This window comes from Anolis carolinensis, chromosome 1, assembly GCF_035594765.1.
Source record: "Anolis carolinensis isolate JA03-04 chromosome 1, rAnoCar3.1.pri, whole genome shotgun sequence".
Lineage (NCBI taxonomy): Eukaryota > Metazoa > Chordata > Lepidosauria > Squamata > Dactyloidae > Anolis > Anolis carolinensis.
Genome location: NC_085841.1, coordinates 1,895,707 through 1,909,990, shown reverse-complemented (window position 1 = coordinate 1,909,990; position 14,284 = coordinate 1,895,707). Strand labels below are relative to the sequence as shown.

General features: G+C 42.5%; 1 protein-coding gene across 9 annotated transcripts in view; it reads right to left on the bottom strand.

Moving 5' to 3' along the window:
* otof (otoferlin) overlaps positions 1 to 14,284 on the bottom strand; it is a 208,760-nt gene that overhangs the window by 78,040 nt on the left and 116,436 nt on the right. For all 9 annotated transcript variants that reach the window (XM_062969177.1, XM_062969215.1, XM_062969186.1 and 6 more), the window contains 8 exons: positions 13,508 to 13,634; positions 12,801 to 12,855; positions 10,812 to 10,943; positions 8,364 to 8,426; positions 7,596 to 7,680; positions 5,342 to 5,501; positions 2,512 to 2,698; positions 204 to 390 (listed from right to left, as the gene is read on the bottom strand). In XM_062969177.1, the coding sequence (XP_062825247.1) occupies positions 204 to 390; positions 2,512 to 2,698; positions 5,342 to 5,501; positions 7,596 to 7,680; positions 8,364 to 8,426; positions 10,812 to 10,943; positions 12,801 to 12,855; positions 13,508 to 13,634 (996 nt within the window). The remainder of the gene's footprint in view (positions 1 to 203; positions 391 to 2,511; positions 2,699 to 5,341; positions 5,502 to 7,595; positions 7,681 to 8,363; positions 8,427 to 10,811; positions 10,944 to 12,800; positions 12,856 to 13,507; positions 13,635 to 14,284) is intronic.

Below are 14,284 nucleotides of genomic sequence, written 5' to 3'. Positions count from 1 at the left end.
CTTTGAGTCTGACACTGGAGGAATTGGTGAGGGTAGAAGTTCACCAATTCGTCAGGGTGCTGGTCTGGAGCTGTTGATCGATGGTTTTGAAGAAACCCACCAACACGCACCCTGACCCCCCGGCTCATCTTGACAAAGGTCACACTCTCTCATCCACGGAGGAGGGCCAAAGCCATTCGTTCCCTTCTTCCCTCCGGCCTCACCTTTGTCTCCTTCGTTGGAGATCTTCCGGAGGTCGATGAAGTGGGTCCCGATGGCCACATCGTTGACCTTGTCGGAGTCGCGGATCTGGACCTTGATGCGCTTGCAGAGCGGGGGGAACATCTCCGTGAAGACAATCTGCTCGTTCCAGAAGGGCTCGTAGCTGCTCTTCTGGACGGACGTCTTGCCCTGAGTGCGGAACACAAGGCAGAAAAAGGGCAAAAGTTGAATATGAAGACTAATTTACACAAATGTATAAAGTGGGCAACAAAGAGCTTGAAATAGTTAATGATTTCCTACACATTGGTCCAGTCATTCACCAAAGTGGACTGCACAAACCTACATAAATGGGATTCTCATAGGTGAGAAAGAATATTTTTTTAACATTTTCATCCAAAAAGGTCATTTTGACTGGTGTACTTTTAAAGCATTGTGGATATACGACAGACCCTTGGTATCCACTGGGGTTTAGTTACAGGACCCATAATCCATGGATGCTCAAATCTCATTATCCACCATATCCATATATCCACCACACATACACACATACACACATATATGGTGGATATATATACAGTAGAGTCTCACTTATCCAACATTCGCTTATCCAACATTCTGGATTATCCAATGCATTTTTGTAGTCAATGTTTTCAATACATCGTGATATTTTGGTGCTAAATTCATAAATACAGTAATTACTACGTAGCGTTACTGCATATTGAACTACTTTTTCTGTCGAATTTGTTGTATAATATGATGTTTTGGTGCATAATTTGTAAAATCATAACCTAATTTGATGTCTAATAGGCTTCTCCTTAATCTCTTCTTATTATCCAACATATTCGCTTATCCAACGTTTTGCCGGCCCGTTTATGTTGGATAAGTGAGATTCTACTGTGTGTGTATATATATATATATATATATATATATATAATGCATGACTTTTAAACTTTTGTCCTTTGTTTAATCTTGATTTGTGTATTTTAATATGTATTTTATAGAAATACATTGTTGCACTCCAGGCCTTGAAACACCTATGGCCACTGCACGACACAAGAGTCCAGAATATAAGCAAGCAGTTTATTGTAAAAAATCAGGAATATGAAAGGATGATATATAATCCAACAAAGTTTAGCAAAAGGTGAGTATCAAACAAAAATCCAAATGTCTCATAAATTTCCAAAGGTGACAAAGTCCAGGAACAGCCAGAAATCACATACAGAATAAATCCACAATCAGGAAGGTACAACTAGTAATCTTGAACAGGACTACATGAACAGGAACATAATATATTAAATAATAATAATAATGGCTAAATTAAGGCCTGCTCATTGGAATAAAAAAAATTCAAGTCAAGAACAGTGGATCCATGGATGGACAATCCATGAATGCTGAGGGTCAACTGAATTCTTTGAACAGCAAAAACAATGACAATAACAAAAACAGAAATACAGACCATATCTGGGATAAAATTAGGAGAAAAGAAGTTAAAATATTTAGGGGTTTAAATCCCCCAAAATTTAAACAATATAATTCAATTAAATTATAACAATTTATGGAAAAAGTGAACAATCACATTCACAATTGGAATAACCAGAACTGGGATATTAAGAAATGGGACAATTCAATAAAAACTTGGATAACAGGTGGAAATAAAAATAGAATTCCCAATTCAGTATTTTATTTCTCAGAACAATAAATGGATGGCACAATTGCCTATGTTTAAAAGGATGGGTAGATAATAAAACTCTAAAAGAAATTAAAGGAGGACCAATGATCTCATCCATGGAGTGCTGGAAAAAATGGCATGGTAAATTACCAATAAACAAAGTAGATATCCTCACAACAACAAAAACAACAACATGTTACCAAACTTTCCTGAAGTCTCAATCTCACATGGATTTTCTTAATGTGAAAATGCTATTTTTAATGGGGGAAAAATGCACAGAGATGTTCTTTTCTGTACTGAAAGCATGCTTCTTGTTTGGAGAGTGATACGTGGCACTCTCATTCTGTAAAGTTCACCATGTGTTTATCCCAGGCATGGGCAAACTTTGGCCATTCAGGAATTTTGGACTTCAACTCCCACAATTCCCTCCTAAGCTTAGCAACTGAGGAGGAAAAGGAAAGGGCCTGTGGCTGTTAGGAATTGTGGGAGTTGAAGACCAAAGTTTGCCCGTGCCTGGTTTATCCAATCAATGGAGATCTCCTGTCTCTAGTGACGATTTTGGGACTTGGATACTAGAGATTTGTTATCAACTGGCTGTCTGGCAGATGGGAAACAGGCTCTGGCTAATATCACTTGCGTACCTTCTGTCCTGCAAAAACGACCTGGACGTAGGGGTCCACCAGGTCCTTGTTCTCCCCAATGAGCGCCTTCTTGACGTTGGCCATGATGCTGGTGTTCATGCGCGGAAGGCCCTCCGCCCGGTAGATCTTGATGTAGAAGCGGGCCCACTGCCGCTCCGGAGGGACTCCGTCGGGGAGAAGAAGGTTCCTGGGGGGAGAAAAAAGGAAGGTGTGACTTAAGGTGTATCTACACTGCAGGATGGATGCGGTTTAGGACCACTTGAGCTGCCATGGTTCTGGAAGTTGGAACAACTACTTTCAAAGTAAGTACAGTAGAGTCTCACTTATCCAACATAAACGGGCGGGCAGAATGTTGGATAAGTGACTATGTTGGATAATAAGGAGGGATTAAGGAAAGGCCTATTAAACATCAAGTTAGATTATGATTTTACAAATTAAGCACCAAAATATCATATTATACAACAAATTTTTACAGAAAAAGTAGTTCAATACACAGTAATGCTATGTAGTAATTACTGTATTTACGAATTTAGCACCAAAATATCACGATGTGTTGAAAACATTGACTACAAAAAAGCGTTGGATAATCCAGAATGTTGGATAAGTGAATGTTGGATAAGTGAGACTCTACTGTACTACATAATTAAACAGGAATAACACTTTCAAACAGGAACAGAAATACTGTATATACTTGAGTATAAGCCTAGTTTTTCAGCCCTCTTTTTAAGACTAAAAAAGCCCCCCTCGGCTTATACTCGGGTGAGGGTCCTGGTTGGCTTATATTTGGGTCAGCTTATACTCAAGAATATATGGTACATTTATTATTTTTCTTTATTATTATTGGTATTATTACATGTATTATTTTTCTCTATTATTGTTGCTACTATTACATTTATTTTACTCTATTTTATTATTATTAATAATACATTTATTATTTCACTGATCTTATTATTAATTGCATTTATTATTTTACTTTATTATTATTAAAAGGATACATATGCACATTTACATTGAAGAAGATGAGAATAATGATTTGATCAGAGTTGGACAGTCTTATCTTAAATTTGAGCTTTATATAAATATTCAAAAACATTTAAACTACTTATGCCTCAACTAATGTAATGTTATTGGCATCTATTTTTATTTCTGAAATTTACCACCCTCAGCTTATAATGGAGTCAATGTTTTCCCAGGTTTTTTGTGGTAAAATTAGGTGCCTCGGCTTATATTTGGGTCGGCTTATACTCAAGTATATACAGTATTTCCAAATTTTGTTACATAGTGTTATCTACAGGTTGGTGGAACATTTAAAATGAAAGCGAAGTACAGAAAGAAGCCATATTAAAAAGAGAAATACAATACTACTATATTAAATAGTTAGAATACAATACGATTCAGTTAGCGAATACACTAAGTTTTAGTTAAATTATGTAAAAGGTCGGCTATGTAAACTCTTTGTATTCATATCATTTGTGGTCATGCAGAATAATTGCTTAATGGGAAATCAAACAATATAAAAAGATATTATATTTAAAGTGCTGGAACCACAATTAGATTATGTTTGCTCAAAAGGGTAAGATAAGATAAGACTAATTTCATTTGGAAGTGGATAAAATTGGGGGAGTCATTAAGATAATAATCAAAAGATGAATTTACCAAAATGCAAAAGATTTGAAAATTCAATGACAGTGGATACATTGATATGAATATTCCTCATGGTTGTGATCAAGTAGAACAAGAAGTATGTGCAATAATGTGATAGCTGCCTTTGCCTGTGATTTTAATGTTCTTTCTTTCTTTCTGATTTTATTTATGTTTTGCTGTTTTTTTATTTCTGTTCTTTGTAAGTAGAGATGCAGGAAGGGATTGTGGGGTGGAGTTCATGTGCGGTTTTGTTGTCGTTGTCTTTTTAGTGTATAATGATTTTTTAAAAGGAAGTTTGGCCAATGTAGGGAAACCTCACACTGCAGGCATGTGAATTAATATAAATATTAAGCAGATGGATAGATAGATCAGATAGAGCATGGATGGATGGATGGATGGATAGATACACAGATGATTGATGGTTAAATAGAAATGGATAGATAGATGATTTATGGTAAGATTGATAGAAGGATAGATAGATGGAAGGATGGATTTATGAATGATAGATAGATGGATAGAAGGCTGGATGGATAGAAGGATGGATGGTTGGGTAGATGATGGATGGATGGATGGATGGGTAGAAGGATAGATGGATGGATAGAAGGATGGATGGATGGATGGATAGATGATAGAAGGTTGGATGGATGGATAGATGGATAGAAGGATAAATAGATGGATGGATGGATTGATGGATGATGAATGGATGGATAAATAACAGATGGATAAATAGATGGATAGAAGGATGGATGAATTGATGGATGGATACATAGATGATGGAAGGCTGGATGGATGGATAGATGGATAGATAGAAGGACAGATAGATGGATGGATGGATGGATAGATAGATAGATGGATAAAATGATTGATGGATGGATGGATGGGTGGATGGATAGAAGGTTGGATGGATGGGTGGATGGATAGAAGGATAAATAGATGGATGGATTGATGGATAGATAGATGGATAAAATGATGGATGGATGGATGGATGGATGGATGGATGGGTGGATGGATGGATGGATGGATGGATAGATAGATAGATAGATAGATAGATAGATAGATAGATGGATAAAAATATATAGGGATAGATGGGTGGATGGATGGATGTAAAGAGAGAAAAGACAGAAAGTTCCATCCAGCAATGTCAAAAGGAAAGTGGGTCCCAGGGCCGGCACCCCTTCCTCCTCACCCCTCGATGTCATCCTCGTCCGTCTCGTTGGCTTTGTGCGGCGTCTTGATGTTGTCCCCTTTGCCCACCACCGCAACGTCCACCTTCAGGTATCCCTTCAGCCCAGCCGTGATGTCCTCCGGGTCGGACAAGATGGCCCATTTGTGGTGGAACTGGTGCTCTGCAAGGAGACAGGAGAGACCTTGGGGCGGCCGCTGCATTGAAACATGCTGCTTCCAGCTGTTCCAATGAGCTGGTGCAATGCATATTGTGCATTCATGTGCAAAAGGCACCCTTCTGCGATGAACATCTACATGCATAATGGCAATATAGGTGCAATTCTGGTTGCATAAATGTGAGAATCCACATGAGCCAAAAATATCCAACATTTGCAGGATTCTAGCCAATAGATTCCAGATGGAAGGGTCACCAAAAGTGCAATGTGTCCTAGCCCTTGGAGTGTGCTATTTTCTTTCTCCAAGGCAATCTACATGGTCCCCGAGGTTTGCAATGTGCCAGACAGCCAGGCATTAAAGGTTTTTAGTGACATGGATTTGCTTTTAGCAGAGATTGACCACACACTGACTCCTATGCGTCTTCACTTTTGCAGGCTTGCATGCCTGAAGACAGCACCCTTCTCTGTTAAATCCTCTGAAGTCTTTGGAAAGAAGTGGCTTATGAAATGGTGAACTTCCAGCAACCTTTGAGGTTATGTGCAGCCCAGAGTGCACTTAAACTGTAGAATTAATGTGCTTTGACACTACTGCTATGGCTCCACAGTATGAAATGTCGGGAATTGGAATTTCTATAGGCTTTTAGCCTTCTCCGTTGGAAGAATGTATTGTGTATGTTTGAAATTTCACTTATGGTTTAAAGCAGTGATTCCCAAAGTGGGCGCTGGAGCGATCCAGGGGGGTGGTGATGGCACCTATTAGGACACGGGGGTGGGGCCAAGGGAGGGGCGGGGCCTCTTCCCAAGTGCAGGAGACAGGGCTGAGTACCTGAGGCACCTGTTAGGACACACAGGGGGCGGAGCTAGAGGAGTGGGCGTGGCTTCTTCCCAGAAACCCGAGAATCTATACCTCTCCTGAGGCTCTTGTTGGGACACAGAGGGCGGAGCTAGGGAAGGGGGCGGGGCCTCCTTCCAAAAGCCCGAGACAAGGATGAGCCTCTATAACTCTCCTGAGAGGACTTTTAGGACTAAAGGGTGGGGCCAGGGGTGAGGGCGAGGCCTCTTCCCAAGAGCGCAAGACAGGGCTGAGCCTCTGTAGACCTCCCCTGAGGCACTTGTTAAAACATGGGGTCTGGGTATAGAGGTTCAGCCCCGTCAGGCACTTGGGAAGAGGCCCCGTCCCTCCTCTAGCCCCGCCCCCTGTGTCCTGGCAGGCGGCCTGCCTCAGAGCTCGTAACTCCGCCCATTCCAGTCCTCGTCGCCCATTTGTGGCCCCAACCACCTCCCCCTCCCCCTCCCCACCCTGCATCTTGGACTAGGGGAGAGGCTCAGCCCCGCCCTCTTGAGCAGGAGCCACGCCCACCCCTCTAAGCCACGCCCCCTTTGCAGGGGGCACTGAGTCATAGTTTTTCTGGAAAGGGGGTGGCAGGCCAAATAAGTTTGGGAACCACTGGTTTAAAGCAAACTGTTTGTGCAATGTAATGCAGCATTCCAGTAGTGTAAGAGTTAAATGCATAGAGTAGAGAGTTATTGCTAGAGGGAAACAGTGTGCAGTTTCCGGATACGTAATAGGACATTCGTCACTGCTCTGGAATATGGGTGGCAAGAGTTTAGAGATAGAGAGCTTCACCCGTGGCCATCAATCTCGTCGGATGCTTAGATTTTACACTCTGGCAAAGCTATGTAAATATTGTAATTACTTCAATAAATACAAGAACCACCGGCTTCAGCCGACAGCTGAGAAGTGTGGACTTATTTCTGTGCAACTAAGCAGAGAAGGGAGGAGAAGGGAAATTGAGACGGAAGGTGAATGTGTCTCAAATTAACCCTTTCCTGACATTCTCTGCAAAGGGGTGTTGGTGCCTCAGCAAACTGCAACTCCCAGGGTTCCATAGCATTGAGCCATGGCAGTTAAAGTGGTTTCCAGACGCATTAATTCTGGAGTGTAGATGCACTCTGAGCCTTTGATGTGAGCCACAGATCTTTCTAACTGTGTGGTTGCACCAAAGAAGCCAGACATTTTGTTTTTTCTTTGATACTGGTACTTGTTTTTAGATTAAGTCCACCTTCCACACCCTTCCCTTCCTTCCTTTGTTCACTCACCTGGCTGGCTGTAAACGGTGCCGACATCCATTTTGAAAGAGCCCACCAAAGTCCCACTGCGCAAGAGGTTCTTGGAGTGGATCACCTGGGAAAAGGTAGAATGGATTGGGCACGTAATATTCATAATGGAATAACAACAACATTGATTTCTACCCCACCTTTTCCCCAAACTGAGTAATTACAATTCCTTCTTTTCAAAATGTAACAGGCAGGAACTAAGCTCAGGAACTACAGTAGTGTACTCTAACCTAAGCCCCATCTACTGTCATAGAATGCAACTTGAAACTGCACCATATGTTCAGTGTAGACTTATCTAACAACGCAATGCACTTAAACTGAATTATGGGGCTTTGTTTATCCTAAAGTGCATCCAAACTGGAGAAATGATGCAGTTTGGCACCACTCTGACTACTATGCAACCCTAGGAGTTGCAGTTTTACAATGACTTTAGTCTTCCCTGGCAGAATGCCGATGTTTCACCAAACTACAGTTCCCATCATTCTACCGTATTGAGCCATGGCAATTAAAGTGGTATCAAACTGCATTAATTCTACAGTGTATTAGTTCCAATGGTAGCTTAAATTTTGTTAGTCCAAGCTAAGCATATTGCCTCTTGCTTCCATCAGCAATCGATCAGACAAAAGGAGTCCTATAACATCGCATATTGTGTACAGTTGTTTTGCATAAAATATTTTGCATGCTAACTTTTTTAACATGTCCTTTACCTTATCCATATAGTAATAATTGTACACAAAAATGCATACTCACCGACAATTTTATGATTTTGTCGAACATGACGTCTGGTGGAACATGGAAGTCAAAGACAAAGTACTAGAAAGAAAAGAAACAGGATTTATTAAAAAAAATTAAAAAAGGTTAACAGGCATCAAGCATTTGAAGGAGGAGGAGGAGGAGGAAGAAGAGGAAGAGGAAAAGGAGGAAGAGAAGAGAAAGAAGAGGAGGAGGAAAAAGCAGAAGCAGAATAGGAGGAGGAAGAGGAGGAGGAAAAGGAGGAAGACAAAGAGAAAGAAGAGGAAGAGAAAAAGGAGGAGGAAAAAGCAGAAGCAGAAGAGGAGTAGGAAGAAGAAGAGGAGGAGGAGGAAGAGGAGGAGGAAGCAGCAGCAGAAAGAGGAGAAAGAGGCAGAAGAAGAGGAAGAAGTGGAGGAAGAAAAAGCAGAAGTAGAAGAGGAGGAGGAAGAGGAGGAAGAGAAAGAGAAAGAAGAGGAAGAGAAAAAGGAGGAGGAAAAAGCAGAAGCAGAAGAGGAGTAGGAAGAAGAAGAGGAGGAGGAGGAAGAGGAGGAGGAAGCAGCAGCAGAAAGAGGAGAAAGAGGCAGAAGAAGAGGAAGAAGTGGAGGAAGAAAAAGCAGAAGTAGAAGAGGAGGAAGAGGAGGAAGAGAAAGAGAAAGAAGAGGAAGAGAAAAAGGAGGAGGAAAAAGCAGAAGCAGAAGAGGAGGAGGAAGAAGAAGAGGAGGAGGAGGAAGAGGAGGAGGAAGCAGCAGCAGAAAGAGGAGAAAGAGGCAGAAGAAGAGGAAGAAGTGGAGGAAGAAAAAGCAGAAGTAGAAGAGGAGGAGGAAGAGGAGGAAGAGAAAGAGAAAGAAGAGGAAGAGAAAAAGGAGGAGGAAAAAGCAGAAGCAGAAGAGGAGGAGGAAGAAGAAGAGGAGGAGGAGGAGGAGGAGGAGGAGGAGGAAGAGGAGGAGGAAGCAGCAGCAGAAAGAGGAGAAAGAGGCAGAAGAAGAGGAAGAAGTGGAGGAAGAAAAAGCAGAAGTAGAAGAGGAGGAGGAAGAGGAGGAAGAAGGAGGAGGAGGGGAGAAAGCAGAAGCAGATGAAGAGGAGGAGGGGCAGAGGAAGAAGAGGAAGAGAAGGAAGAGGAGGAAGAGGAGGAAGCAGCAACAGCAGCAGCAGAAACAGAGGAGGATGAGAAAGAAGAGGAAGTGGAGGAAGAGAAAGAAGAAGAAAAAGAAAAGGAGGGCAAGGAAGCAGAAGCAGATGAAGAGGAGGAGAAGGAAGAAGAATAGGAGGAATTCAGAGCAAAAGAAGCAGAGGAGGAAAAGGACGTGTAGGAGGAAGAAAAAGAAGAAGAAGAAAATAACAGGAGGAAGAGGGGGAAGAAGGAGGAGGAGGAGTGAAGGGGGAGGAAACAGAAACAGATGAAGAGGAGCAGAAGCAGAGGAAGAAGAAGAGGAAAAGGAGCAGAAGGAAGAAGAGTAGGAGGAAGCAGCAGCAGAAGCAGAAAAGGAAGAGGCAGTAGAAGAAGAAGAAGGGGAAGAGGAGGAGGAAGAAAAAGCAGAAGCAGAAAAAGAAAAGCAGGATGTGGAAGAAAATGGAGGAGGAGGAGGACGGGAGGGAAGGAAGCAGAAGAAGAGGAAGAGAAGGAGGAGGAGGAGGAGGAAAAAGAAGAAGAAGAAGAAGAAGAAGAAGAAGAAGAAGAAGAAGAAGAAGAAGAAGAAGAAGAAGAAGAGGCAAAAGAAGAAAAGGAGAGAGGGAAGGGGAGGAGCAGGAAGATTTTTTTTATCAATGCCGTCATCGTCGTCGTCGTCATCATCATCATCACTATTCTATTCATTATCCCCTCCCTCAATTGAGGTCCAAAGTGGCTCACAATTTTTTAAAAAATGAATGATGTCCAACCCAAAAACAACAGGGATATCTTCCTGTCAAATCTTCAGCCTGGGAATATATCTTTAAAACTGGGCCTGAAGTCAAATGCAGCACCGAGCATACCTTTCAAATGAGATTCCACCTGAACATTAAGAAGGACTTCCTGACCATAAGAAGAGCAGTTCAACACTGGAACTCTCTGCCTGGAGTCCGGTGGAATCTCCTTCCCTGGAAGCTTTTAAACAGAGGCTGGATGGCCATCTGTCAGGGGTGGTTTGATGGTGCTTTTCCTGCATGTCATGGGTTTGGACTGAATAGCCTTTGGGGTCTCTTCCAACTCTTCAAATACACTTCCCCTAGTTGACTGCTCCAGGCTAGGGACACATCTACACTGGAGAACGAATGCATCTGTGCTATGGAATCATAGGAGCTGTACTTTGGTGAGGCTAAAAGACTTTGCAAAACTACAACTCCCAGGATTCTACAGCCTTAAGACATGGCAGCACAAGTTGGGTCAAACTACATCAGTTCCCCATTGTAGATGCAGCATCACTGGTGACGGAAAGGTCCTTCATATCAACCTATGAAGGAACCTGGAGACATGGCACCGAGTCTCACCTCATTGTAATAGGGGCAGTTGGTCGACTCCTTCATGGAGGTGTATTTCTTCTCGTCCCCGACTTCCACGCAGACCACCGGATCCATGTTCAGCCCCACCAGCTGCCGGGCCTCGATGACCGTGATGCTGACCTGGGAGGAAGGAGACAACGTTCAAAAACCCCTTCCAATTTGTAGATTTAAGCACCAGGAAAAGAGATCCCACCTAAACATTAGGAATAACTTGTTTGATAATGGAATATGCTGTTGCTGGAGAGAGTGGAGTCTTCTTCTCTGGAGGTTTTGGGGCAGATGGCCATCTCTCAGGAGGGCTTGGTGTCTTCTGGCATAATAAGGGGTTGAACTGGATGGCTTTTGGGAGTCCCTTCCAACTATACTGGAATATAGTCTGCCAAAGGCCCATGTAGTCTGCCTATTATGATTATGATTATAGAATAGGATTCTGTCTATAGTTTTGGAAGGGCTCTCAAAGGTCATCTAGTCTGACCTCATAAGTGATCTCTTTTTATGCAGTTTTTAGTGTGGCTGTTGTGGTTCAGTCTGATGATGAAGGGGGATTTGGGTTTATGCAGGCTGACCAAAGCAATGCTGAGAGAAATCTTGAAAGCTCTGGCTCTGAATTGTCAGAGAGGCCGCAGGCTAGCAAGGAAGCAGAAACTAACGATAAGGGTGACCTGCCACAGGAAATAGAACATCAACAAGCTCCAGGTGTTTCAGGCAGTGACTCAGAGGAATCTTCCTTAGATAGAGATACAAGGTTAAGGTTAAAGGTTCATCGTCCCAAACGTTCCCTTAGAATAGCTGGCAAACGCGTGGGGATTCAAGGGCAGAGAAATGCCTTTTTGGCTTGTAAACATGGGTTAATACAAGAGAAACAGAGAGAGATTTCAGACGAAGCAACATTGATTTTTGGAAGGAAATCTCCTGCCTTGTCTAAGCTTGTGGAAAAGGATTCTCGTTTATGTTCATGCCTGGAAACGTTGTTTTGGATTTTACTCTGAAGTTCCTGGTGCCTTGTTTTGCAGGACGAATTTCCTATATCAGAGACTTGGATTTATATTCTGCAAATTGCTTTTACTTCTGGATTATATTGCTTTTTATTGAGTGCCAATGCAGTTGGATGTTTTCTTTCTTTACTGCTTTTTATTCAGACTTTGCTATCTTTTATCAATAAACTGTTTAAACCTAGCCTCCTGTGGTGAAGTGTGTGTTAAGAGCAAGGTGAACCAGCTCTGAGGTGCAACAGTGGCTGAGTCTCCTTCTCTTGAGGTGCATAAACACAGGCTGGATGACCATCTGTCGGGAGGGCTTGGATTGTGTCTCCCTGTCTGGTAGAAGCAGGGTGGATTGGATGGCCTTTGGGAGTCCCTCCCAACTCTAGGATTCGATTATTTCTATCTGCACAAGTTTGGACCTTTACTCTGGATTTAAGAAGTGCCTGGGTGCAAATCAGGAGCCAACACAGATATGCATATGATCACACACATATGTATTTGTGTGCAGTGTAGTCCATGTGAGGCTTAAACTCGCCTTTAGTCTTGATTCAGAAGGGGAAACTAATACGGTTTTGCATCGGCTAGCCTAGGGTGCTTTTGTATGGTAGAATGAATGCACTTTGATCCCACTTGAACTGCCATGGCTCAGTGCGATAGAAACCTGGGAGTTGTACTTTGATGGGACACAAACCGTCTTTGACAAAGAAGGTAAAAGACTTTGTAAAAGAGTTCTGGTGCTTCACCAAACTACAACTCCCAGGATTCCATAGCACTGAGCTATGGCAGTTCAAGTGGGGCCAAACTTCATTCATTCTATAGTGCAGAGGCATCAATTATATTATATTTCATGCTACAACTTTCCTTGGATCAGTGTTTCAAACCTAAAGTTTCAACCAACCACAATTGAAAATCTCCAAAAATATTCATTGTGGTGGTGGAAAGGGATATTTGGGAGAATGACTATTCAAAAGAATGGAAGATGGAAGTATCTGACCTGGTAATCCATTGGCCTCCCAGCGCTAGGCTCCATTTTGATATCAGGCTTTGACCTGGAAGAATAATATTAAAGAATACTTAATAATAATAATAATAATAATAATAATAATAATAATAATAATGACTATCCTATACATTGGCATGCATGTATGCATACATTCCTCAGCATGTCTCCCAGCAAAATCGATCTGTATTATGACTGGCTGCATTGGAGCAGTATTCTGTTAAGGTATGGTTTTGTGTAGTTGTGAAATTTCACTTATGGTTTAAAGCAAACTGATTGTGTGTGCCTGTAATGCAGCCAGCATTCCAGTAATGTTAGAGTTAAATGCATGGAGTAGAGATTTATTGCTAGAGGGAAACAGTGAGTGATTTCCGGATAGGCAACAGGACATTTGTCATTGCCGTGGAATGTGGGAGGAGACAGCAGAGAAGAAGATGGGCTTCCCATGCTGTGAATGATTGAGGTCGGGTGCTCGAATGCTATGCTCCGGCAAGATTATGTAAATAGTGTATATTAACTCAATAAAGATAAGAGCCGCTGGTTTCAGCCGAAAGCTGGGAAGTGTGCGTTTATTTCTGTGCGTTTATTTCAAGGTAAATTGAGACGGAAGGTGAATGTGTCTCAATTTAACTGTTTCTCGATAAATTCACTATCTGGATTTGGCCCAGCTTTGATTCAGGCCCTCTTCTCATGCCGCTCACCTCTTGTTGGAGACGTTGGTGGTGACGGCGGTGACGGAGGCCAAGGAGATGGTGTCCGGGTCCAGGCCGCCCCCCAGGCGCATGGCTTTGCGGTCCAGGTCCTCGGCTTCCAGAACGGCCGGTTCATCTGGAAGGAAAAGGGAGAGAAAGAAGAACACAGTTGAGACCAGGCTTAGCTGGACTGGGCCTAAACAATGGAGGAGGAGAAAAAGGGGAAGAGGATGAGGAGGTGAAAAAGGAAGGAATGCAAACAGAGGAGGGAGGGAAGCAGGAAGAAATGAAGGAGAAGAAGATGGGGAAAGATGAGGAAAAGTGGAGCAGGAGAAGAAGGAAGGTGGAGAAGAAAAAGAGAAGACGAACAAGAGGAAAAAGAGGGGAAGAAAGTGACAGAAACAATAAGAATGGGAAGTGGGGAAAATGAGATGAGGAAACTGAAGATGCATGAGAAGGATGAGAAGAAAAAGGAGGTCGAAATGAACAAGAAGAGGAGAAGGAGGTGAAAAAGGAAGGAATGAGAAGAGAGAAGGGAGGGAAGCAGGAGGAAATGAAGGAGGAGGAGAAGATGGGAAAAGATGAGGAAAAGTGGAGCAGGAGAAGAAAGAAGATGGAGAAGAAAAAGAGAACATGAACAAGAGGAGGAAAAAGAAGGGAAGACTGACAGAAACAATAAGAATGGGAAGTGGGAAAGATGAGACGAGGAAACTGAAGATGCATGAGAAGGATGAAAAGGAAAAGGAGGTCGAAATGAACAAGAAGAGGAGGAGGTGAAAAAGGAAT